The sequence below is a fragment of the Hemicordylus capensis genome, chromosome 4, assembly GCF_027244095.1.
Source record: "Hemicordylus capensis ecotype Gifberg chromosome 4, rHemCap1.1.pri, whole genome shotgun sequence".
Classification (NCBI taxonomy): domain Eukaryota; kingdom Metazoa; phylum Chordata; class Lepidosauria; order Squamata; family Cordylidae; genus Hemicordylus; species Hemicordylus capensis.
In genome coordinates this window covers 47253831-47280803 of record NC_069660.1, presented here as the reverse complement: position 1 = coordinate 47280803, position 26973 = coordinate 47253831, and the positions used below count along the sequence as shown (strand labels likewise).

The following is a 26973-nucleotide window of genomic DNA, read 5'->3' as shown; positions in this document are numbered from 1 at the left end:
GCACGGAAGATCTGTGTGGGACTGGGAACTTTCACATTTGGATGCATAAGCAGGGTTGCCAGGTTGCAACCCAGATGTGCGCTCGGCACCTTTAGAGCTATTTAATTCCTTGACAGAGATGAAATGACTGGCTATAGTTTTTATCTGAAATGCGGCTTTTTATCAAGTTGTTTTCTTATATTCAATTGCTAACAGCCTTGAGACTGTGATAAGGCAGGATATAAATCCCTAAATAAAATATACCTATGACACAAGTGTCGAAGCAGCAGCTTCTCCTGTCCATCTTTTCCTCCCACACCTGCAGGGACACATTTGTAGTTCTAGTCATCACAACAGGCAGAGGAGGGATGAAAAGGACTGGGGGATGAATTGCTGGGAGAAGCAGAAGCCACTCACCTTAACGAACCAGGAGGTGCCCAATGAGGCGCAGCTGCCTCTGGTTTCTGCCAACTCTGGTTGTGCCTCTCTCCCCCATCCCACACTGCCCCATCATTAACCAGAACTGTGCTGCCTGCAGGCTGGCCATTCATGAAGTAAAGCTGTGTGGCTTGTTTAATCATTGATCAGCCCACACAGCTCTCTACCTGATGAATGGCCAACCTGCAAGCAGCACAGGTGTGGTTAATGACAGGGCGAGGGTGGGATGTGTGAGATAGGCACAACCAGAGTTGCCAGGAACCAGAGGTGAGCTGGCTTGTTAAGGTAAGCCACAAGTGGAGAAGCCAGACTGCTTACTCTCCTGCTTCATTCTAGGAACATAGGAAGCTGCCATATACCGAGTCAGACCCTTGGTCCATCTCGCTCAGTATTGTCTACACAGACTGGCAGCGGCTTCTCCAAGGTTGCAGGCAAGAATCTCTCTCAGCCCGATCTTGGAGATGCTGCCGGGGAGGGAACTGGGAACATAGATGCTCTTCCCAGAGTGGGAAGAGCAGTGCTCACATGTGGTCTCCCATTCAAATGCAACCAGGGTAGAACCTGCTTAGCTAAGGGGACAAGTCATGCTTGCTACCACAAGACCAGCTCTCCTCTGCTGATTGTGGTTTAACGTATCAGCAGACGGGTCTTATAGACCCATTTTCTTCATCCATGGTATAAATTAAAATATAGGCAAACAAATACAAAGATATAAGGGATGCAGCTCAACAGGAAGATCTCCTGCATGAACCCCACTGATGAGAATGGAAGCCAAGCAGGAAACTTTCTGCTATTGTGCCCAAGATGTTTACATAGGAGCATAGGCAGCTGCCATATACTGAGTCAGACCCTTGGTCTATCTAGCTCAGTATTGTCTACACAGACTGGCAGTGGCTTCTCCAAGGTTGCAGGCAGGAATCTCTCAGCCCTATCTTGGAGAAACCAGGGAGGGAACTTGGAACCTTCTGCTCTTCCCAGAGCGGCTCCATCCCCTGAGGGGAATATCTTACAGTGCTCACACAGCTAGTCTCCCATTCATATGCAACCAGGGCAGACCCTGCTTAGCTAAGGGGAAAAGTCATGCTTGCTACCACAAGACCTGCTCTCCTCTCCTTTGAGTTCAGAGCGAATCTCTAAGAGGTTCCACTAACTAATGTGGCAAACCGTTGGGCATTTTTGGAATATGCTATTGCTAGCAGTTAAAAGTAAATTACCATCCAGAAAAAGTCACTTTAAACTCTTGTAGTCTTACTGAGTTCCTGCCGAAGTTTATGAGCCTTTAAGTGCTGCACTGATTACACCAATAAGCATTTTATTAGAAAGCTGCACATGGATTCAGTTAAACCAGGCTCCCTGTGGTAAACACACACACACTTCCCCAAATAGCTGTGAAATATGTATCAGTTTCAGTTATGCAACCAAAGCAACCAGCACAAGAGTTCTACAATGCTTTGCTTTCTAATTGTTGGAAATATTGGTTTTGTTATGCGATATCCTGCAATCACTGTAGCTCCCCTTAATGAAAGAGTTCTACAATTCTCTTATTTCTTGGCAAAATTAGCTACGCCAGTGGTACTGAACCAAAAATTTCTTCCACATGGAGAAAAGTCAAGAAGATATACCAAAAAAGGAAAGAAAAAAAATGACACCCACAGAACTCTGGACGACTCAAATGTCTTTGACAGAGAACCTATCCCCGTCCTAGCCTACACACATGCAACAGCTGAAAGCGCAAAGGTAGCCACAGTTTGATGCTATTCAGAGCAAGGGTGCCCATAGCTTTGAACAGCTGATTAACGCTATTAGGTATCCATCTAACTAAGGCTGCATGTGTGTGCAGCCCCTGCTGATGGATTTTGCTGGAGAATTGCTCACAAAAACCATTTGTAACTGCATGCACAATTCCTTGAGTTAAAAACACATACTGCTTTCAATACATGCATAGTCCATCCCTGGGTATGGGCACAGATGATCAGTCTGCACTACTGCCTTTCCAGCTTATCATTCCGTTTTTACCAGATGGTTTTACCAAATATATGAGGATTCATGCCCCACCCAGGGCACAATCCACTTTTAAATCCCATTGATTTCAATGGAAGAAATTTGGTCAAATGCATAATACCTCTCCTACTGGAGTCTGTGGGGTTTGAAAGTGCTGAACTTTGTTTTGGTAATTCCAAGTATTTCTCTTAGGAGGTTTTTTCCTTCTTCCTTTTTTTCTTTTTAAAGAGCATTGCAGCTTATTTTTGCCAGCAGGCATTGGTGCAATTTCAAAGGGGGGGGGGTTTAAAAAAAAGAGTTCTACAATCCATTTTAGCCATCCCAGCCAGAAAATTCATCAGCAAGCAGAAGGTTTTCATAACAAGCAAAAGAGCAACTGATCCTTCTCTGAAAAGTGGAAAAAGCACTTTCAGACAGGAAAAAGACTGAGCCAACACACATCTCAGACTCAGGTCTGGGAGTGACTAAACACTTCAGACCGACAAACTGGGCTTTGAACTGGTAAATTAATCCAAAGTAGCCCAGTAGTACATATTTCCAGGCAGGCTACGCAAGTATACCCAGCTGGAATTATAAGAACTAGAATTCCAAGTTCTATGGAATCCCTTCCTTACAAACAGCTTGGAAATCATCCTATTTACTCTCCTTGAAAAGATTTCAAGGACAACATTGGGTCAGAGAGGCAGGAATTTCTGTGGACTCAATGACTTCCAACTACTCAAGGCAAAATTCAGAAATGCACTTTAAAGAAATAGTTTATTCACTGGCTGACATTCAGACCAAATTACTCATGAACAGCCCCATTGCTGTTAATAGGACCAGTGACTAACAAGTCCCATTAATTTCAACAGTATCACCAACCTGGATGCCATACACAACATAAATATTCAGCTGTGTAATCAAACAATTTGTTTCAAATAATTATAACCCAACAGAACTATTTAAATCAGAACAGCACACCAAGAAGTTACTGAAATGCAGATGCTTACCAATGCTTGTTTGAATCAAAGCCCTAATCTCTTGTAGGGACACACTATGGCCCAGTGATGTAGTCCAAATTCAGAAGTTCAGGCACTCACATAAGAACATCCCTGCTGGATCAGGCACAAGGCCCATCTAGTCCAGCATCTTGTTTCACACAGTGGCCCACCAGATGCCACTGGAAACCTACAGGCAGGAGCTGAGGGCATGCCCTCCCTCCTGCTGTTACTCCCCTCCAACTGGTACTCAGAGGCATCCTGCCTTTGAGGCTGGAGGTGGCCTATAGCCCTCCGACTAGTAGCTGTTGATAGACCCCCTCCTCCATGAAGTTATCCAGAACCCTCTTATATTATTTATTTATTTAATATACTGCCTAGTATAAAAATCTCTAGGTGGTGTACAGAATTAAAACATAAAATATAACAATTAAAATTCATAAAAAGATAAAAATCGGATAAAAACACATTAAAATTTTTAATGGCTCTTAAAGCCATCCAGGTTATTGGCAGTTCCCATAGCCACGCCCACCCCAACAGCCACTCCCCATAGCCACGCCCACCCCAATGGCCACACACCCCACTTAGATAGATGCACAACAATGTTGGGGGTTCTGTTACAGCAAGTCAAAGATAATTCCCTAATCCTACAGAATTTGGACCTCACTCACCCAGAAGAACAGTCTGCACTATCAACCACAAAGGGTTGAGGATACTCCTTTTAACAGAAGGCAGGAAGAATGACAATAAATTCAGTTGTAGTCTGATATTCAATCATGCAGCAAACTGTTGGAAAAGCAAGAGTGGAATATATTACTTCCATGTAGAAAGCAAAGGGCTTTGCATGCTTGCTGAAACCTTGGAGGGAGAAAATACTGTGTCCCTTCCCTGCCCTGAGGCACTACACCACTGCTATGGACACATCTTTGGCATCTGCTAGATCAAGACTCAGCTCTTCAAAACTGAAGACGACAACTAACCAAAACTTGCCCTTTGACAGAAAAAGGGATTCTGGTGACATAAACCAATATTTCTGAAACCAGAAACAAACTCCCATAAGAGGACTGGATAGTCAGCTACTGCATACATCAAGCATCTAACACATAACACCATCTCAACAGGCCTGTGCCAATATCCAGCTTTGGATATCTGAAGCCGAATAATCTGCACAGTCGCTTTGGTGCCACATAGAGATGACTGTTCCCACTGCTCACCTCTGTGCACTGCTGTGCTTTCCCCAGCTCCAGCGGGGCCCCTTAAAAGAGAAGGAGAGCTCTGCTGAACCCCAGCAATGTGTAAGACAAGCAGAGAATGCTGGAAAGTGGAGTCTTTTCCAGTACTTTCCCCATCAGGCTCCATGGGGAGATTCAGAGCTGAATTTTTGCACAGGCCTACATCTTGATACATAATAAGAAGGCAGGGAGGAAGCCAGCCAGGTGTCCTGGAGAAACGTTTCTACAAATTGATTGCCGCTACCGAGAAGGTCCTATCTTGCATACTCAATGGGATATGATTCAGGGCCTCCAATAATGATCTAAGTATACTAGAGCAGTGTTTCTCAACATTTTTGGAGTTATGGACCAGTACATCCTTTGTGCGCAGTTTCCAGGACCAGCAGTTAGTAAAGGGGTCGGCACCCCCAAAACAATTTCAACTCGGGGGGGCACCACCACTGGGAGCTCTCCAGAGCTCATTTTTAGGCAGGCAGCCCTCGCTGCTAGGATAACACTCATTTAGCTTCCTTGAAATGAACATTATCCCAGCAGTGAGGGCTACATGCCTAGAAATGAGCTCCAGAGAGTTCCCAGCAGTGGTGGACCCCACCGACTCGAAATTGTTTGGTGGGGAGGATTAATTCCTCATGGACCAGCACGGACCAGCACTCAACTCCTCATAACTGGCATCGGTTCACAGACCAGTGGTTGAGAAACACTGTGGTAGAGGGTGCATGGGATAGAAACAGTTCTGAAGCTAGCCAGGTCCCAAAACAGAACTGGAATAATAGTGGAATTTGTTGATGTGAGCCTGAAAATTGAACAAATCTCTATTATAGATAAGACAAAAGCTAGTAAAGGGGAGGCAAACAGGTAAGAGCTCATTATCACACTGGAGAAGCCTACATCAGGGGCTGTCTGCTGAGAAAAGGTAAATATAAGAACAGCAAGAGTGCAGCCATCATGACTGGGTCCAAGGCTATGTGATTTTAGAAGTTTGATCTGTTGAACAGGAGAAGCCATCCATTCAAGCACACTCTGACAAACATGGTTACACCACAATACAGAAGAAATACAACAGGCATTTTCTCCACACTCATATCAGTCAGGGGCTCCCACCACCACCACTTCGGAGAAGGTGGCATCTATGCCATCTAGCTTGAAGAGAAGAACTACCTGGACCATGATACAAAAATAATGAACAAACAAATCAAAGCACTGCATATGGACATTTTACAAGCACATGCCGGAGCCGTTTTGATCATGGTGGGGAAGTTCATGACAGGCAAGGAGGCCACTCTTAGCTAGGGGTCAGACTCCTCGGTGTGTGGGCTGATATAATTAACATTGCAGAGAAAGCTGACTCAGCCTTATTTTTCAGCTTTGTGCATTTCATCTTGGATACATCGAGGTTTCTGAAGCATCTGGAAAACTTTGAGCTAATTGAAAAAAGATGTGGCTGGCACAGGAGCCAGCAAAGCACACTTGAAATGAAGGCCAAGGAGAGGCCTTCTGTGCCCAGATTGCATGGAACTAGAAAGAAATGAAGGAAGAGCCCACTTACCCACCCCACTCCCATAAAACCTGCAAGATCCAAATAGACTCCAGTCCTGGGCAATGGGACAGACAATAGTTTGTCAGTTCAAAGAGGGATGACTACTCATTGGGTTTACACTCATCCCACTTTTGCCCATGGTAAACATACTCTGTGGGGTTTCACATTATTACAAATACTTGCAAAAGACAATCAGAGGCAAAAGGATTATATACATGCATCATGGGAAATAAAGCATCTCTTAAAAGCTATTGTCTTTCTCCACTGAGCATAAACACAGCGAATCCAGGCCAGAATCATGATTGTCCAATGGAAAGCATTCAGCACATTCTCCTCTATCACCACCCAATCACAATCTTGCAGAAGATACCATCTGGGGGTCATGAACTTAAACCATTCTCCTTCACCAGAGGGCCAACTGGTTGCCCCAGACCGTCTTTCCCTTGCCATTCTACAGTTGTGCTCAAAAGACTTTTCTGAGGTCTTTTGAGCTACAACCTGCATTTCCTCAAGGAATCTTATTAGGGTGTTCTGCAGGTCAGCAAGAAGTCCCATCCCCCCCCCCCCGGCAACTGTTAGTTGAAGGTTTTGTTTTATATGTGGGCTTATTTTTGAGAGCCAGGTGGTCCTCATGGCAATCAGGTCTTCAGCCCAGGCACACAATCCAGCTACTTCAGTACTTAGGTCTAACAACTTAGAGTTGTAACTTGTAACTGGTACTTCTTGCCCACTTCAGCACTATGGAGCTCTAAGGCAGCCACCTTAGCTCAGGAGGGTGGCAGTGGAACAACACCTCACTTAATTTAGATATATGCAATTTTAAACATGGAACCACTGATGAGCATTGAGAGGTGGAAGGGTTCTTTTTTCAGAGTAGGAAGCAGACACAAAGACTACCACCCAGATTGCTCAGAAGCCACCGGGCTGGTTTAAACAAACCCAATTCCATGGCAGAGAGCTGTTCGCTGCTCTCAAGAAGGAAGCAGAAGGCACTCTTATTGTCTCTCTCATATTGTTCAACCTGCATCTCTGAAAAGGCTGCAACAGTCTCCCATCCAATTGCCTTGGACTGGTAATATTAGTCGATTGCAGGCCCTTGGATTATATCCCAGTCATCATTGCAGTTCTTTAAGCCTTGCAACCAATGCAGATCAAAGCAGCACCAGAAACGTTAAGATGGCCCCAAGGAGATCACTGGCTTAGGAAGCAGCTGTCCAATGTTGATTCCTCAAGCCTGCACATTTCTTCCTCCAAGTTGCAGCTACGTTTACGGAAAAAACTTGCATACAAACATGTATTATATATAGCACTTACATTTATATACCGCTTTATAGCCGGAGCTCTCTAAGCGGTTTACAATGATTTAGCATATTGCCCCCAACATTCTGGGTACTCATTTTACCGACCTCGGAAGGATGGAAGGCTGAGTCAACCTTGAGCCCCTGGTCAGGATCGAACTTCTAACCTTCTGGTTACAGGGCGGCAGTTTTACCACTGCGCCACCGGGGTAAATATAAAATTATATTTTATATATAATTATATATAAAATAAGCAGGCTGAAGAACTGCTTGAGCGCCTATAAACAGCAGATGGTAGGCACCCCGCTGAGATACTGTTAAGGGAAAGCTGAATGTAATTGGAAGATACTGCTTGGCCTGAAATTAGACTCAAGTCAGCACCCATGTTCTGATCTGGAAGACATGATGCACAATTGCTTGCTTTTACTGTCCAGGGTAGTCACTGATCAAAACTTCCGACAGCCGATCCACACCATGGGCTCTGCTTATGGTCACACACAGATTACCTCCTCCTAACCCTGAGGCTCCTGCAGCTCATCCTCCTTGGTCAGCAACTTCCCACCAACCTCATGATCCCACTACATGCAGTGCTGTCAGGACTATCAAGCTATGGTTTATTTACTTATCATATTTTTACACCGCCCAAAACTTATGTCTCTAGGCGGTTTACAACAAGATTAAAAAGTAAAACATTAATTAAAAACAAAAGCAAAACAAAACAAAAATATAAAAGCAAGAAATGTAAAACACAATTTAAAAATTTTAAAACAATATTCTAAAAACAACATTCAATACAATCAAAACAATATCAGTTAATAGCCTGGGTGAAGAAATGTGTCTTTAAGGACTTTTAAAAGGATGTCAGAGATGGGGAGGCTCTTATTACACTAGGGAGTGCATTCCAAAGCCTCAGGGCAGCAACGGAGAAGGCCCGTCCCAGAGTAGCCACCAGACGAGCCGGTGGCAAATGCAGACGGACCTTTCCTGATGATCTCAATGGGTGGCGGCGTTCATTACGAAGAAGCCATTCTCTTAAAAACCCAGGGCCCAAGCTGTTTAGGGCTTTATAGGTTATGACCAACACCTTGTATTTTGCCTGGAAACATATCGGCAGCCAGTGTAACTCCTTCAATATGGGAGTAATATGGTCTCTCCTAGATGACCCAGAGACCAGCCTGGCTGCCGCATTCTGGACCAACTGTAGTTTCCGGACTACGTACAAGGGCAGCCCCTCATAGAGCGCATTGCAGTAATCCAGTCTGGAGGTTACCAGCAGATATACCACTGTTTTGACGTCGTCTAACTCAAGAAACAGATGCAGCTGGCGTATCAGCCAAAGCTGATAGAAGGCACCTCTGGCCACTGTCTCAACCTGGGACACCAAGGAGAGACTTGGATCCAGGGGCACTCCCAGACTGCGTACCTGTTCCTTCTGGAGAAGTGTGACCCCATCCAGAAAAGGCAGATCAAACTTGTCTCGAGTTCCGACCCTGCAAAATGAGTACCTCCGTCTTATCTGGATTCAGTCTCAGTTTGTTATCCCTCATCCAACCCATTACCGACTCCAGGCAGGCATTTAGGGAGGTTATGCCCTCTCCTGATTATCCTGACATGGAGAAATAGATTTGGGTGTCATCAGCATACTGATAGCACCCTGCACCAAATCTCCTGATGATCTCTCCCAACGGTTTCATGTAGATGTTAAACAACATCAGAGACAATATAGAGCCCTGAGGCACACCATACAAAAGTTCAGATTTTGAAGAACAGCAGTCTCCAAGGGACACCATCTGGAACCTGCCCGAGAGGTAGGAGCGGAACCACTGCAAAGCAGTGCCTCCTACCCCCAACCCCCTCAGACGCTCCAGAAGGATACTATGGTTGATAGTATCGAAAGCCGCCGAGAGGTCCAAAAAGACCAACAGAGTCACACTTCCCCTGTCAATTGCCGGTTGGAGATCATCCATCAGGCCAACCAAGGCAGTCTCCACCCCATAGCCAGCTCGGAAGCCAATTTGAAATGGGTCTAGATAATCCGTTTCCTCCAAGACTGTCTGGAGCTGGGAGGCCACCACCCTCTCAATTATCTTGCCCAGCCATGGAAGGTTGGAGACAGGCCTGTAGTTACTCAGCTCCGGGGGATCCAAGGTAGGCTTCTTTAGAAACGGTCTAATAATTGCCTCCTTAAGACTAGGAGGCATCCTACCTTCCCTCAGAGATGCATTTATGATCTCTACCAGGCCTTCTACAACAACCTCCCTGCTAGACTGAACAAGCCATGTCGGGCAAGGGTCAAGAGCACAGGTGGTCGGCTGCACTGTTACAATCAGCTTGTCCACAACCTCAGGAGTCACAAACTGGAACTGATCCAGCCTAACCACATAAGAGGAGTCACTAGATACCTCCGCATCAGATAATGAAGTAAGTGAAGAGACAAAATCCAAGTCGGCCCGAATACAAGAGATTTCCCCCACAAAGAATTCATTAAACACATCACAGCGGGTAATAGATGGTTCCAAATTCCGATTCAAGGGAGGAGGGGCACATACTAGCCCTCTCACAACCCTGAACAACGCCGCCGGACATGAACTTGCAGATTCAATACGGGCAGAAAAGAATCGCTTTGCCACACGTATCGCCTGAACATAGGTCTTCAAATGAGCTCTATGTTGCAAGGTTATTGGTTACACACAATAAGCCTCTGGATCTGAGATTAGAGGCTTTCGGCAAGGACTGTCACAGCATCAGAGGATGCTAGCCTTAGGTGGTGCAGTGAGGAAATGCTTGACTAACAAGCAGAAGGTTGCCGGTTCGAATCCCCGCTGGACTATATGGAGCAGCAGCGATATAGGATGATACTGAAAGGCATCATCTCATACTGCGTGGGAGAAGGCAATAGTAAACCACTCCTGTATTCTGCTAAAGACAACCACAGGGCTCTGTGGGTGCCAGAAGTCAAAATTGACTTGACTTTACCTTTAAGAACTGGAAGGAAGCTTGAAGGACTTCTAGTCTAATCCCCTGCTCAGTCCAAGAACTTGCTATAGCATCTCTGGCAGATAGTGTCCAATCTCTCTTGGAAAACCTCCAGTGAAGGAGAGCCAACCATATGCATGTGTGAGCACACCCCGCCCCCCACAGAATCGTCATTATACAGCTATACACATTATACACAAGGATTGTCTGGACTTAGAGTAACAAGGTCAGGGCTTTTGTCTTGCAGAAATGGAAGCTTGGGAGAAACCCATTGATTTCACTGTAGTGCGCAGTTTCTGTACTCTTTCTAGCGTATCCTCAGTCTTCTCTCTGTACAGGGCTGCCTTGTCAAAGGTCAAGTCCTCTATGTGTACCCTAGCCTCCTGAGATAGGGAAGAGGACCTTAGCCATGCGTGTCTCCTTAAAGAGTCTGCAGACGCCATGGCATAGAACCACAATCAGCATAGTGCCTCGAGGAATGTAGCTGCTGCTTCACTACACGGAGGCCTTCGTTCAGGAAAACCAGTGCTGTATCTTTCTGATCCTGCTGGAGCTGTTGGAGAAAAGGCGCCAGTTTCTCAAAAATGAAATGCTGGTAATGTGCCCAGCATGCCTGGTGGTTCACCACCCGCACTAGGAGACTGGATTTTGAGTAGACCTTCTTGCCTAGCGAGTCCAATTTTTTGTCTTCTCCATCAACAGGCGAAGTCGGCAAGCACTGGTTAGAAAGGCCATGTCCTCAGGCTGAATTCTGTGCATGTTCTCCAGGTTTTTTGGAGACAGCAGAAACAGAGGCTGTTTTCTCCCACAACGCCTGAACGACTTGGGCAAGAGTTTGTATCAGAGGCAGCGCCACTGGGACATGAGACTCAGTTTGGGTGAGCTGAAAAGTGGGATCCTCCAACTGAGCTGTCTGCTGGTTGACTGCCAGACCCAGTGAAGTAGCCATACAGACCAAATGTTCTATGTAGTGCTTGGATTCCTCAGGTGAAGGATCCTCCACCAGGTCCTGCGCACCATCTTCCGTCTTGCCTTCTTTGGTACCGGCCGAATAGTAACTGTGTCTGAGGATGCCTCAGAATCCATGTGGCACGCGTGCCGTGACGTATGCGGCGCGGGCGTGGCAGCGTCAGAGATTAGGGCGCGCGCCGAGGAGGGCACATGCGCGCCGCTAGCACTCGTCTCTTTAAAGCCTTTACAAACAACTACGGGGGCAGGGGCGGCAGGGAGGAACTCTGCCGCCCCAAGAAGATGTTTAAATGGACCAGCGCCGGAGGAGGAAGAGCGGCGGGGGGGGGGGTAAGGACTACCACCCCCTGCTTAAAGAAACAGTCCCCCGCCCATCCGGACCGGTCCGGCGGTCTTTTCTATTGTGCCGGACCAAAACCGTGCACACTCCTACCCGCTATGACAGTTGGAGGAAAGAAGCTTGGAGGAGCACTGCAAGCACTTTTAAAAATGCTAACTAGGCAAAGAGGCACCTTTTACCGTGGTGCTTCTCTTTATTTAGCAGGGGGAGAGTAACTGGCCCTATCCATCCACAGCACAGTACTTCCACTGACTGTTGCTGGTGTCTCTCTTATGTTTCATTTTAGAATGTGAGCCCTTTGGGGACAGGGAGCCATCTTATTTATTTATTATTTCTCTGTGTAAACCGCCCTGAGCTATTTCTGGAAGGGCGGTATAAAAATCGAAATAATAATAATAATAAAAATGACATCTTTGTGGTCATAAGAGGCCTATGGAGGGAACATGAAATAAAATTAAAATGCAAAATACGACAGAGAAAAATGAGGAGATAGACAGGCAGAATACACAGAAAATAAGTTAATAGGGGTGAATTTTCCTAATCAAGTCAAAATCTGTTACAGGCAGATGGCAAAGCTGGAGACGACGGCCAGAGATGTAGCAGTTGCGGTGGTCGATGAAAGACTGAACGAGTGTGGTGATCTGTCAGATCAGGAAACCTGGCTTCCCCTCTACCCCCCCCCCCCCCGCCCCACAATATGGTAAAGTTCAAGAAGTATCCGGATGGTGACTCTGTGCAGGCACAAACCCATGTGTAATGCACAGAGAACACCAAGAAAAACCAACCGTTTCATGAATCCTTTGAATAGGAATGGGCTTAAAAGGGCTGTAACAGTGGAACCCTACAAGTTCACACCTGCCAGCTGCTATTTTTGGAAAATGACCCTTACTATTAAGGCTGATCTCCTCCACCTCAATGGCCGGTCTTTAATTTGTCAAAGAAATTAAAGATGTGATCTTAACTCTTCAATAAATATGTAAACTTAACTTTACCAAGACCTCAATATATGAATGCCTTCTTGAGAGCCAAATCATAATGTAGGTTGGCTCCTGCAAAGCTTGACAGCAGCATTACTTAGGATGCTTTGTGAAGCAACAAAGCATTTATTTCTTCACTCTATCCATCAAATTGGTAGACTGTCCCAAACTTCCATCTCTGGGTGGTTTACAACATAAAACAGATTCAAAGTGAAAACATTAACACAATTTAAAACCACAGTCAAGTCAAAAAGCTTTGGTGAAAAAATAAGTTTTTAGAGACTTTTTACAAGTTGTCAGAGATGGGGACATTTTTATTTCAGCACTGTAGATTAAACCAATCAAAACAAAAACAAGCTAGGGCAAAGCAAGCATGATTCAAGAAGAGGGCTGCATGTTTTGCTGGTACATCAGTCATCTAAAGCTTTAGGGCCAAACTACCTATTATGTTAGGCCCATCATTAGCAATGACAGGCTTAACTTTTATTTGATAAACAGCAGCTGCAGAGGATAGGGTTGTAGGTGATCTGGAAGGAGCATGGGAGGCTAACCTTTTGTCCCTGCCAAATTCCTGATCTGGATTGGGCCCCCCATATACAATACAAAATACTTGGGTATTTAATCTCAAAAGACTTGCAAACAAAATGGTTTTCTTAGTTTAAAACAGAGGCAATATTTCGTAATGATTTACAAAATCATGGGCATCATATATCTCACAAGGTGATGATAGACTCTATTGTTAATCCAGATAATGGTGGGGTGGGGTGGGGTGCAGCCCTCCTGATTGCAGAGATACAACTGAAAAGTCAGAAGAGGATTCCAAGAAAAAGCATATATTGCTCTTAAGATGTCTTCCATGTTCTAGGACTGATGCAAGGCCTATTACATTGGAGAATACCTATAATACAAAAGAAACCGGTCAACCAGCTGTACTTAAGCAAGGTCATCTCATCCACGTGACTGACTCATGGATCATGCTAGTTCCATACAGCAAGCAGCACACAGACTTGAAATCTATCATGAGACGAAGGTGAGTAAGTCCTCACCACCGTGCCCTGCTCCCCCGCCCAGTGTGTGAGGCACACTTCACTTCCTTCCCAGGCAATAAGAAATCTACAGGGACACAGTAAAGGATATAATACATGGACATATGAAACTAACTGTGTCAGACCACTGGGCCACCATCTAGCTCAATATTGTTTACAGTGGCTTAAGGGGTCTCCAGGATTTCAGGCAGGAGACTTTCCCAGCCCTGCCTGGAGAATGAATCTGAGATCTTCTGCATGTAAAACAGACATGTGTGCTACCACTGAGTTTTAGCCCCTCATAGCTTACAAGATCTCTCCTAGTTTCATTTGAACAGTCAAATGCTGGAGACTTGCGGTGCGTCTGTAGTATTTTGTTTTATTTACATTTTACATGCGTTCTTAAGGTAATTAAATAGTTTATTAGGCCACATTGGCATCTGGCCATGTTTTACCAGTGATCATTTCAAACTGAAGCCAAAGGAGGATAAACTGCAATCTGCATGCACTTCCTTCAGCTTTTTCTTAAGCTCTAGCATTAACAAACAAGTACAGTGTCCATGTAAAGCAGAATCTAAATTAATACTAGCACATGTACACAACTTATTAAAGCAGCAGCCCAGACGACACTCAATTTTTAGCTCACTCCAGCTCTCTGCCTGCCCCTCTCTAAATTAAGAACAGCACAAACAGCTCAAAACTGTTTTTTTCAGTCCCTCCGACAGGGTGTCACTTTCCTATACCAATTTATTTATTAAAAATAGTTATACCCAACCCCTCCAGTACAACACTCAGGGCAACTCACAACAGTAAAAACATAAAGTTCAAAACAAAACAAACAAGACACCGCATAGAATAAAATCAATTAAAACAAACTCAATTAAAAGCAAATGAATAAAAAGAAAGAGGTCCATCGATTTATCATTAAAAGGTTTTTAAAGCTTCTCTGAACAGATGGGTTTTGAGATTTTTTTAAAAAACCCTAAGGGAGGAAGTGTGGCAATGTTCTCCTGGGAGGGCATTCCATAGCCGAGGGCCACAACCAAGAAAGCCCCGTCTCTTGTCCCTGCCAACCGAATCTCAGTTCAATGGTGGGGCCATGAGCAGGCCTCGAGATGATGAAGGAAGAGCCGTAGCAGATTCGTATGGGTGAATGTGGTCTGACAGATATCACAGACCCAAGCTGTGTCTGGCTTTAAAGGTCAATACCAGTACTTTGAATCTGGCCCAGACGCTGCTTCAGGATAGCTGTGATCCTTGAAGAGCAATTAGCACCCACGAGCATCCTTGCAGCAGAATTCTGGGCCATCTGAAGCTTCCAAACTGTCTTCAAGGGTAGCCCCATGTAGAGCATATGATGGATATTACATTCCAATTACTCAAGAGAGATTTCCAGCTATGAAGGAGCATCACAGTTCTTTGTTCAAGTCCCTGGCCAATTACTGATTGCTAATTCATAGCAATCAAGACAAACTCACCTCACAACAGTACAGTGAGAGTCCCTCCTGGTAGTTTGCAGGAGGACGAAGACACATTTTAATCACCACTGAACAGAGGCAGAAGACAAAGCTATGAAAATACTGTTATGTATAAGGTTCTGTTGGTTTAAGTGGGATTAGCAGAGAGTTCACTTTATTTTTGTCCTGCCTGTACTTCCTCCAAGGAGCTCAGGATTGCGTACACTGTGTCCCAGCTCTTCCTCTCCTATTAGCCTCACAACCTTAAAGTCAGTAAGGCAGAGGGAGTGCTAATTGGCTCATGGTCGAAGAGAAAGTTGGCTGAGCTGAGATCGGAACATCGAGTCTCTCCCCACAGCACCACCCTGGCTCTCTGCTTGAGCTTGAGTGTCCCAAGTTATATTCCAATTTAGTGGTGGTGGTGGGGGAATTAACTTGACCGAGCCGGGGTGGGGGAGGGGATCAGATATTATAGATGCCAGTAAGCACTGGGGGAAGGGAACCAATTACCAAGGAAAAGCTAACAAACAAAGCAAGTCTAGTTACCATAGCAACAATAAACTAGCCCCTTTAAAGTAAGGCATGACATAAAAAGGGAACAGAGGATTTTACTCCAATATATTGTATTCTCCAAAGGTATGCCTCATTTTAAAGAAGCAAAACCACCAATCTGTTCTACAGGCTATTAAGTGATGCCTCTCAGGAATATACGACTATGTATTAAGGCCAGGTCCCAGTGGCATAGTGAGCTTACAGGTGGCCGGGGGACAGAGGGCAGCCAGCCGCCCCGCCCGTCGCCTTTCCCCATTGTGTGCACGCCCCGGAGCTCTCCTCCTGGGCACTTCCAAGCCCCACTGCCATCTCCCTTGCATTGCCCTCCTTGCTATAGCCCACACGCGCTTTGCACTCACCAGATCTCCCAGCGACGCTGATGCGGGCAAGAGGGGAAAAGCAAGTCTCCTCTCTGGTGTGTGTGTGGGGGGGGGGATGGTGGAATGGGACGGGACTCTTCTATTACACAGCCTTCTGCGCTGCTCTAGGACTCACCGCTTGCTCCCTTTAACCCTCTGCTTGCCTTGTCCCTGCCAAAGCAACAGCTCAGAGGCTTCTACTGCAAGAGGAAGAGGAGGAGCCAGGCATGGGCAGAGTTCCCACTGTTTCCCTGCTGCTTGTTGTTCTCCTCTTTTCGGGTATCCCCACTCACTGACTTTGTTCCCAAAGGGCTGGCCTTTGCAGGGAGTTCAGCATCCCTAGCCAGGGAGACCCTTATGGGCCCCCCTAACCCTCTGGGCCTGTGGACAATTGTCTCCCCTTGTCAAATTGATGCTACGCCCCTGCCAGGTCCCTAACCTGTAAAACAGGAATTTTAGCAACCTTCTTAACAGGAGAGAATAAGAATCATATTTGCACACCTGAAGATAAATACAAGTGATTATACTGTACTATTTTTGCAACGAGACTGGATGCATTATATTGGGACCCATTGGGTGAATTTTAAGGGTTACACGCAAGGTACAGAGTTCTAACCCTGCTTCCACACTCCACCACAAATTGCTTTTTAAACTGATGTAAAAACCAAGTCCTTTTCAGAATCCATCCTGCCTAAGATTCACTTCACTAAGTTTCCCACACATACAAAACAGGCCAGAACAGTTTTTCTGGAGGGTTCTAATGACTTGCTCAGCCTCCTGGCAATTTTTTCTCAGTTTTTGACCACTAAAAGTTCATTTCAAGCAATAAGACCCAAGAAGGAAAGGGCCAGAATAGTACAATTGAACACACACACAGGAGGACAAGCGGCTCAAGTACCTAAAACCTATCCTAAAATTGTATTTTAGAAGTATGCAACTGTCTGTGCCATTTCACAACTTTTCTGAATACAAGTGATAACCTGGTTGGGTCTTTTCAGGCAACAAAAAGATCTTGGAGAAATTAGGGAGATTCCAGAATTCTTATTTCGCTTGACAGGGAAGAATGAAACATGTCTATAAAAATCACTGGTATCACACTCAAGTGTCTTCCTGGAACCTCTTTGCAGTAGTCGACTATGGACTCTGATCAATAAAGCGTTATTGGCCACATCTATAGATCAGGAATGAAACAGCACATTCTACCATTATTGTACACCGTACCAGATCACTGCAACATTTATGTTTCCATTATTCCCGAGTTCAGGCCATCAGCTGAGATGCTGAAATTCAAGTCTGCATTTCTACATAAAGCAGGTCTTACACCTGAATTTTCAAAACACTACTGACCTCCTTACCTAACTCTAACCAGCTCTTTCACTCCCATAAGAGCCAGAAGTCGTTGCCATTATATAATAGTATGTGTTGTACAGATCCATGCCATTCAATCCATCTACCCTCTACAACCAGGTGACTGCAGAGCTAAGTTTGGAATTCCATATTTAACAGATAATGCATTTCAAGTTGGCTTAGAAGACAAAGCCTATAGTTGCAAAAATGTTGAGTTGGCAGGTTTTTATTTTAAAGGACAGGTGAAAAAAGTCACCGAGCATGCACCTGCAATTAATCGAAGGGAAATGGAAGCACAAATTTCCAGTTCGAGCATGAGCAACCAGGATGGCACAAGCAGCCATGTATTTTTATCTAAATCGGTGTGCAAATCAAGCCTGTTCCCGAGGCACCTGGCAACTTACCAATATAGACAATGTTACAGAAATAGGGTGCTCCTGGATGCCTCAATATTCCAACAAAAGCCAGTGTCAGCCAACTCAGGCACAAGCTAAACGCCCAAAGCCAAAGTGCCCATGGCCAGCCCTTGAAGTCCTGATGTAGAAAGAGAGCGATGGCTGTTAACACAGCCACTAGGAAGTACCTAATCCAGGGCTCCCAACCCTGATGTTGTTGGACTACAACTCTCATCATCCCTAGCCACCATTGTGGCTGGGAATGATGGGACTTGTAGTCCAACAACATCTGGGGACCCAAAGTGGGGAGCACCAGCTGCTACCACCATGGAAATTAGCCTCTCCCAAACATTATCTTAGCAGCAGCAACTCAGAGATGTTAAAAAATATCTTAAAGACACCTTTTTAAGGAGGTTTTTTAATGCTCATTTTTTTGTTATAACTGGTACGTTCTTTAGCTTTTTATAATTTTCAGTTTTTAAGCTTTTAAAATAACTTTTAATTTGAATTTAATAATGATTGTGGTTTTTAATCTGACGTTTAACTTGTTTGTTTAATTTGGTTAATTTTATTATTTTTATTGTATCTTGTATCTATTTTATTGTTGTGAGCCGCTCCAAGCAGTAGTGCACTGGAGGGGCGGGGTATAAATACTTTGGATAGATAGATAGAGTGCTCTTCTTAAGCTATGCTGGGAGCCTCCATCTTTGTTTACCTATAATGGAAAGCCTCTGCCACTGTGTTCAGTGACATAACAGCTAAGTGCAGGCATTGCATTATAAGTATTTTTTAAAAGGTGATTGTCAGCTGTCACTGCTAAAGTGTGCCGTTGAGATGGTGCCGACGCCTGGCAACCGCAGAGTCCTTGGTTGTCTTTGGTAGAATACAAGAGGGGTTTACCATTGCCATCTTGCGCGCAGTATGAGAGGATGCCTTTCAGCATCTTCCTATATCGCTGCTGCTCGATATAGTCTGGGAAACATACCAGCGGGGATTCAAACTGGCAACCTCTGGCTTGCTAGTCAAGTCATTTCCCCACTGCGCCATTAGGTGGCTGTGTCACTGCTAAGGGACCCACAAAAGAACTTGGCCGAGGGCCCGCTGAGCCTAGTGCCACCACGATTTCTAAGAGTTGGAACGTAAAATCCCACAGCAAAATGCATCGGTACAGCAAGTCAGGGAATCACAGTACAAAACCCCATGGTTTTGGAGGGACAGCAGAAAAAATGCTAGCACATTTTAAGAGTTAAAACTATTTATGTCTTTCCATACATCATATTGATGTAAGCACTATTCAATATCCATCATGGGGTTGTTTAGTCTTTAGATTAGCGTAACTGGTGAAGAGGAAGTTGGAAGCACTGTCCATACAAGCACAGAAAGTCCTGCTGTAACACAGGGCCAAAGTAATTATAACATAAAAAGGGAAGATGCAGGGGTCTTCAGCATTACCACCTTATGCAATATAACCTGCTTACCTTCCAAAACCACTTCCTTGCCAGTCTTCTTCAGGGCCTGCACTGCCTCATCATGTGTAGCATCAGACAGGTCAGCACCGTTGACAGAAAGGATGGCATCTCCTACAAACAGCGCCTCAGTCTGATCTGCAGCCAGCCCCTTAAAAATCTTGGATATCAGGATGGGCATTTTATTCTCTCGACCACCTCAAATCAAATCAAAAAGGAAAGACGTCAGGTATTGCTTTAATAAGGACATGCAGAAACAAACAATGAGCTTCCTAAAAGAATATTTACAGTGTAGAAGCTCTGATCCTTATTGGGCACTTTAATGTAAATGAAGAATGTAGGAAGCAACACCCTTCAAAAACAAAAGAGAATGCCAAATTATGCAGGGTTTGCTTGCTTCTTTCCCCTTACAGGGGCTGCACCACACATACCAACTTTATAATTCCCTTGGCCTGTCTTGTGTAGGAAATCAGTTACAGCTATGTACAGATACCCTGTTTGCCCTATGCACATTTCAAGATGAGATGTAATGTTTTATTTAAATAAGATGAATATGTGTGGCTATTATTTTTTCCAGTTTTGAAGAAATTCACATTAAGTTGCTGTACTGATAAATATAAAGTTACAGAAGTACTTCACACAGGCCAAACGTTACATAGTGGTGTTTTTTTTAAGTCTCTCAAAAATTATGCATATATTTCATTTTCTATCATTCCTGGGCTAAGCATTATCCCCAGGCCAAGTGGGTTGGGAGAGACAAAGATGTTAGTGGCTAGTTATTAGCTCCCTCAAGCAGGTGTACATGCACATCCCAGACAACCAGCAGCCGGCTCCTTCCAAGAGTCAACACTTCATCATCTAGGGATGCCAGACAGCTAGTATTTTACTGGTCCAACCAGTAAAATGGTCAGTTAACCATCACTGATTGGAGAAGCCAACACATTCCAGTTTCTGTCAGGTAGTGATTCATGACCTGCCCAATGTTGCTCCCTCATAACTAACCAGATTTTCTCAAGATTACTCCAGGTTCTCCACCAGCGGCAGATTCCACCTAGTTCTGCCCTCACTTCCCATCCTTGTTGTCCCTCTCCCTGGTCCAACACAATGGCTTTTGAAATCATATTCCAGAAGGATATTAGTCTTGTCTCAGACTTTACCACTCCAGGCTGTAGATAAATGTTCCTGAAAAATAAGCTTCTCCCTCTTACCTACAAAGATGGCGTGCCATGATGCCATCACTCTTTCTATGGCATGCAAGTTGTGTGTGCAGATAGTGTTTCAAAGTTGGGATCTATAGGTTAGTCTGAAAGGCATTAGGAGGATGGAATGCCCTCTTTAAAAAAATGTTCCATTTTTACTCTTATTTGGATATGTTGGAACAATAATTTTATGCCTGCACATTCAGCAATCACATTACTAATAAGTTCAGATTAATTGATTTCACACAGGCATCAAGTCCACCTCACAATATTCAAGTCATTAATGCTGCTAAATAGAGTAAGTGTGCATCTGATGCAACAAACAAAATGTTTTGCAACACCTTAAGAACTATTTATTGTGGCATAAGCTTTTGTGGTCTAGATTCCACTTCATTAGATGCCAATGCCTGAGTAACTTATTTTTATATATGCATTTATTGTTAAATTTATATACTGACTTTCATTAAAACAATCCCAAGGCGGTTCACACAAAAATTACGAAACTATAAAAAATACACAATTAAATATAAGCTAAAATATAAAAACACAGATCTGACTAAAAAGATTTAAAATGCAAGCATAAAATAACTATACAAAATACATAGAAGCAGCAATAAAGACAATCATAAAAGCATGGGTAAAAAGCCAAGATTTCAAATGCTTTCTGAAAACTGTGATGGAGACCAGGGACCGAACAGCCACCAGGAGAGTATTCCAGAGTCTAGGGGCAGCAACAGGGAAGGCCCTGTCCCGCATGCACGACAGCCAAGCCTCCCTCATTGTCGGCACCCAGAGTGGAGCCCCCTCAATGACCTTGTTAAGCTGGCAGCAACCCTTGGGAGCAGGCAGTCCCTCAGGTATCCAGGGCCCAAACCGTTATCCAAACAGTACCCAAACCGTATCCAAACAGTACCTTGAATTGGACCCTCAAACAAACTGGTTACCAGTGCAGCTCTTTCAGAATGGGCATGATGTGATCCCAGCGGGCAGCTCCAGATAAAATCCTAGCTGCTACATTTTGCACTAGCTGCAGTTTCCGAATATTCTTCAAAGGCAGCCCCACATAGACAGAGTGTGTTACAATAATCCAGCCGTGACATGGGTAATTTTGGCCAGATCTGCCTTCTTAAGAAAGGGACACAGCTGGCGCACTATCCAAAGCCGTGCAAAGGCACCCCGGCCACTGCCTCCACCTGGGCTTCCAAAATCAGAGCCGGGTCCAGCAATACCCCCAAGCTGCATACTTGCTCCTTCAAGGGAAGTACAACCCAATCCAGAACAGGTAGAATCTCCTCATCCCAACTGGTTCTCTGACTGACCAACATTACCTCTGCCTTGTCTAGATTCAGTCTCAGTTTATTAGCCCACATCCAACCCATCATGGCCTCCAGCTCCCGACTCAGGACATCCACTGCCTCCCTAGGATCAGGTGACAAGGAGAGATAGAGCTGAGTGCCATCTGCATATTGCTGACAACTCAGTCCAAGTCCCCAGATGACCTCTCTCCCAGCAGTTTCATGTAGATGTTAGACAGCATGAGGGACAAAGCCGAACCGTGTGGGACCCCACAGCTCAATGGCCATGGAGCCGAGCAGTAGTCTCCCAGCACCACCTTCAGGACCCTCCCCCCAAGAAAGGACCAGAGCCATTCCAAAGCAGTACTTCCAATTCCCATTCTTAAGAGGTGGCCCAGAAGGATACAATGGTCGATGGTATCGAATGCCACTGAGAGGTCCAGCAGAACCAACAGGGACGCACTCCCCCGTCTAGTTCCCAGCATAGGTCATCTATAAGGCAGTTTCAGTCCCATATCCGAGGTGGAAGCCAGATTGAAAAAGGTCTAGATAATCCATATCATCCAAGACCCTCTGCAGCTGGGACGCCACCACACGCTCCATCACCTTGCCCCCAAAGGGAAGGTTAGAGCCAGGTCTATAGTTGTCTGGATTGGAGGGATCAAGGGAAGAACTTTGACTTGTCCATTGCTGTCCCATCTAAACACATGCACAGCCCCTCTAATATTTAGAGGCAAGATTTCAACTGATGTAATGATCAATCCATTTATTCTGCAGAAACCACTACAAGAAGTGAATAGGCTCTATTTTTCCCCACAAGGTGTGCTCTCCTCTACTTTTGAAGATCAAATAGTATGCCATCAGAGTGGTTTAGAAAGCACCACCTGAGTTTTCCTGAATCTTCAGAATTATGTCATGACATCTAACACGAGCCATTTACTCCTGACTTCTTCCATTCTCACATTGGTTTGCATTTCCCATGTTTGTAATTCAGTTAAAAAATCATGATTGGCTAGAATACATTTCTAATTTTGAAAGTATCTTGCTTTCTATGCTGCATTAACATTTACAAATGTACTCCACAATAAATTGGGTTCTTGGTGTCACTTTGGAAAATACTCTTAAGAGTTGTCGAGTGATACAAAGGAAGGTTTCACAGCTGTGCAGATGAGAAAGAGAGGTTTCTTTTGTGATGTAACCTTCTAGCACATTATGTTTTTGAAGAGAAAATTAAATTAGTTGCATTCTGAGCTAACTTGAGCATATACATGAAAAATGGAAAGATGACATCCTTTTATACCAGGAATATAAAACACCTGTGCATAGCCCAACAGAAGCACAGAACCTACGAATGAAATACAATTTTAAAATAAAGTACACATATGGTACAAGGAACACTATTCTACAATGTCAATGTTATATGATATTTATTATGCAAGCCCTTTTTCAGGATCTAGCTTTATCCTGCTAGGGACACTGGTTGACTAGTCCAGGGATTCCCAACCCTGGACTACAACTCCCATCATCCCCAGCCACCATGGCTGTCAGATTTGTAGTTCAACACCACCCAAGGACTGGGAATCACTGGACTAGAGAAATTGTGTGATGGAACCTGAAGTTAGAAGGCCCAGGTTATTTTACATGGGGCGGGCTGGAGATGGATTCTAAAAATTAAACTGACATATGTCTGGAACACAAGGCATGCAAAAATCTTACTTCCCATATTGTCTCAGTGTACATGGCATGAAGCTATAATAAAAATATTCCAGTTATGCTAAAACCTTTGCCCAAGTTTCAAATCTCCCAGAATTCCCACTAGCCAACAGCACTGAGAGTAGCCAGTCCTTAAGGGCAGGAAAATATCACACACAAACTGTACTTGTTCACTTGTAAGTACTCAACTAATTTCCTGAAGTTGCTCAAGGGATAATGTTATTAAACAAAGGAGTTCATTTTGATGGGACTATTCACATATATATCAAGGTACCTGAAGCTAAACAGCATGATCACAGGCGATCTTCCCCCTGGACTTCAGGACCGAAGTCCAGGGCCTTCACACCCCGAGGAACCCCAAATCCTCTTTAGCTTAACCTGGGTGGTGTGGTCACTGTGCCATGCAGCTGGCCTGCACTCGCAGGGCGGCCGAGTGTGATTGTGACCTGCACCGGGTGCTTTGGAGGCGGGCGGGGGGGGGGGAGTGGGGAAAGAAATATGTGGGATTGGAATATGCTGAGTTGCGTGTTGAAATGTTTCTGCTAATGCATATTTGCATAAATAGACCTCTTATGTTCTTGTGAGATTAGTTGCTGTTTGTGCCCTCAAGGACCCATGCGTTAAGAATACTGCGTGTATCACGGTGTGTATGTGTGTGTGGAGGGGGGTATTGCTTAACTGGGGGGGGGCTCCAAAGGCCTTTAGGTTCAGGCTCCAAAATTACCTAGGTGCACCTCTGTGCATGATAACAGTTTCTGTGCACTTAGCAGTAAAATTACTGGGAAAGGTCAGATTAGTTAGTTTTATATAGTCATTAAGTCCACAATCTTCAGGTTATTTAGGTTGTAATCCTATGCATACATACCTGGGAGTAAGCCTCATAGAACCTAGTCTGACTTCTGAGTGAACATACAGAGAATGGCAGTGTTAGTGTTGCTTCATAAATAATCTCAGCATAGAAACAGATCATATATGAAGTGGCTCTTATCATTAAGAAATTCTTCATAAAGCCAGCACTAAGAAGCCGAGGTTTGAAACTCCACTGTCTCAGAAATAAGATTAATGTTAGAATTGATTTGTAAGCCAAGGAACACATTTTACTGAACACAGGCTGCATGAAATGAGAAGGGCCAGTTTTGTCAACAAACACTGTAAAATCTAAACACAAGACAGACAAAATCAACATGAAGTAGCTGTGTAAGTTTATTAAGACAAAATTAATAGGGTTAATAAAAGTAGTTCATCAAGTATAAAGTACCCAAACTTTGAGTTTCAAAGAATTCTTCCCCAGCTTGGTCTAAAAAGGGTGTGTGTGTGTGGGGGGGGCATATTCCTCAGACACCTAGATTGACCTTCAGAAAGAATGCAGCAATTTCTCTTTTCAAACCTCAACACACACAGTTTCTTATGGGCAGAACTAAGCCACTCCAGCAGCTCAGCAATTAATGTTTTTGCTTTTTTGAATCAAACCGGGACTTTCTTAGAATACTTATCCTCCGTACTCCCATTTATTACTAAGAATCTGTACTTTCTTTTCTTTTTTAAAGACAGGCTTTGGGGGACATGTTTGTTTGCAAGAGTCAATTAAAGTGGTTAATCAAAAGGCGACAGCTCAAGTTGTCAACGTGAAATGTCATCTTCCCAAGCTACAGGCAAGGATAGGCGAACTCGGGTGCCCCAAAATAGCCCATCTCAACGCCTGCAGAGAGTAGGAGCTCTACTACACAGCAACAAGCAAGTCTGGCCGGAGGAATCTAAGGGGCAGCAGGTTGCGATCAGGGGCGGGGAGAAGCAAAACGGCTCCAAGTTATAGGCTAGGTGAGCAACGGAGGCTGACTGGCAACGGGGCCCGATCCCTCTCCTCTCCCTTACCTTTGATGCTGATGCCGAGCCCCCCGACGTCCTGCTTGACGATCCGCACCGTGCGCTTGATGTTGGTGAGCGAGTCCGGGACCAGGGCGCACGGCTCGCCGCCATTCAGCTGCACTGGGCTGGGCGGCGGCTGCAGAGGCTCGTCAGCACCTTTGCTGGGGCTGACGCTCAAGAAGTCCTCCGAAAGAGTGACCAGGACCCGCAGCCACTGCTCGCCCGGCGCTCTCAGTTCCAGCAGCCCGCTCTTGGGCGCTCTCCGGACGGCCGCCATCTTCAGCGCATTCCTCGGATAGCCGCCGCCGCCGCCGCCTGCTATTGCGCCGTAGCCTCCGACTCCTCCTGCCTGCCTGGAGTTGGGACGCGCAACCAAGAAGTAGAAAGACTGGCCAGGCAGGCAGGCACCCCAGCCAGCGCCCAGCGCTTCTCCGCCCACGGAGCCGCCCCTGAGCCCTCCCCTCCAGCCCCGGGAGGAGGGACCGCCGGCACATGGGCGCTCGGCCTTCGTCTGGTGACGCCCGATCTAGGGAAGCACCTCAGGCTTTTTCGTGGTAGGCCAGGGAGGAATCACCGAAGCGTTTTCGTTGCTATCTGTGGAGGCGAAGAGAGCGCTTGGTCCTTGTCTCCCACTCTTAAATAATTGGGGCGGGGCTTTAATAATTTATTTATTGCATTTCTATACCACCCCATCCAAAGGCTCTGGGCAGCGCCCAACAGGTAAAATACTACAAATCTATAAAATAAAACAAATCTAAAACAGTCCAGAGCCATTTAAAACCAATTAAAAATACTTAAAAGCTATTTAAGGCCAGGCCAAACAAGTAAGTCTTTAAGTTCTCTTGAAAGCCTACAAAGAGCCCAGACTATGGATATTTGCCAGGAGTGCATTCCATAGATCAGGAGCAGCTACAGAGAAGGCCGAGTTCTGAGTCACCACCAGATGTGTTGGTGGTAACTGGAGAGGGAGCCGCTCCAGATGACCTCAACGTCTGATGGGGACCATGCAGAAGTGTAGCCTGATTTGTATCTAGAGCAGGTGATTTATATCTAGAGCTGTTGGAAAGTTAAAGGACTTTGCGCTGTCTCTTGTCTCAGACAGTGGAGGACAGACTAGTAAGTCAGAGGGCTAGAGGGTCAAGACATTTGTCATCACTTCTCCACTGCTCTGATGCTATCCCTTTGAAATGTAGATTGCTAATTTCAGGGGATTCAACTTCCTTCCTCCTTCTCTCTCTTCCTACCTGCCCGCCTACCTTGCAACATGGCACGCCTCTCTCCCTGCACCATATGTGCAGAGAGGATGCAGAATCCATCTGCATCCAGTTAGATAGATAGATTAGAGATCCTAACTCCTCACTTTCTTCTCTAGAATGGAGTTCCTTAATAAATGCCTTTTATATTGATTTGAAACTATGAGTTGGCTCCAAGTTACTTTACTCTCAGCACATACGCAGGCCTAACTAAATCCGCTGTGTGTTGTGCCTCTGTGCACTCTGCTATAATGAGAAAGGGATTCTCTCACCACAGAGAATTTCCAACAAGAGCCTGACTGCTGGTGGCTCATGTGCGGCC

At 45.1% G+C, this 26973-nt stretch overlaps 1 protein-coding gene and 1 long non-coding RNA gene across 2 annotated transcripts in view; both read right to left on the bottom strand.

Annotated features, from left to right (window-relative positions):
* Window positions 1-26017, bottom strand: part of SNTA1 (syntrophin alpha 1) — a 90219-nt gene extending 64202 nt beyond the window's left edge. The window contains exons 1-2 of the mRNA XM_053249882.1: window positions 25405-26017; window positions 19338-19523 (exon numbers count right to left, since the gene is read on the bottom strand). Coding sequence (XP_053105857.1) covers window positions 19338-19523; window positions 25405-25675 — 457 coding nt within the window. The 5' untranslated portion in view covers window positions 25676-26017. The remainder of the gene's footprint in view (window positions 1-19337; window positions 19524-25404) is intronic.
* Window positions 13008-16230, bottom strand: LOC128324829 (uncharacterized). Its single transcript, XR_008307116.1, has 2 exons — window positions 16118-16230; window positions 13008-13622 (listed from the first exon to the last, which is right to left on the bottom strand). It is a non-coding gene; the product is annotated as an uncharacterized LOC128324829 (long non-coding RNA).
* Window positions 26018-26973: the final 956 nt, after the last annotated feature.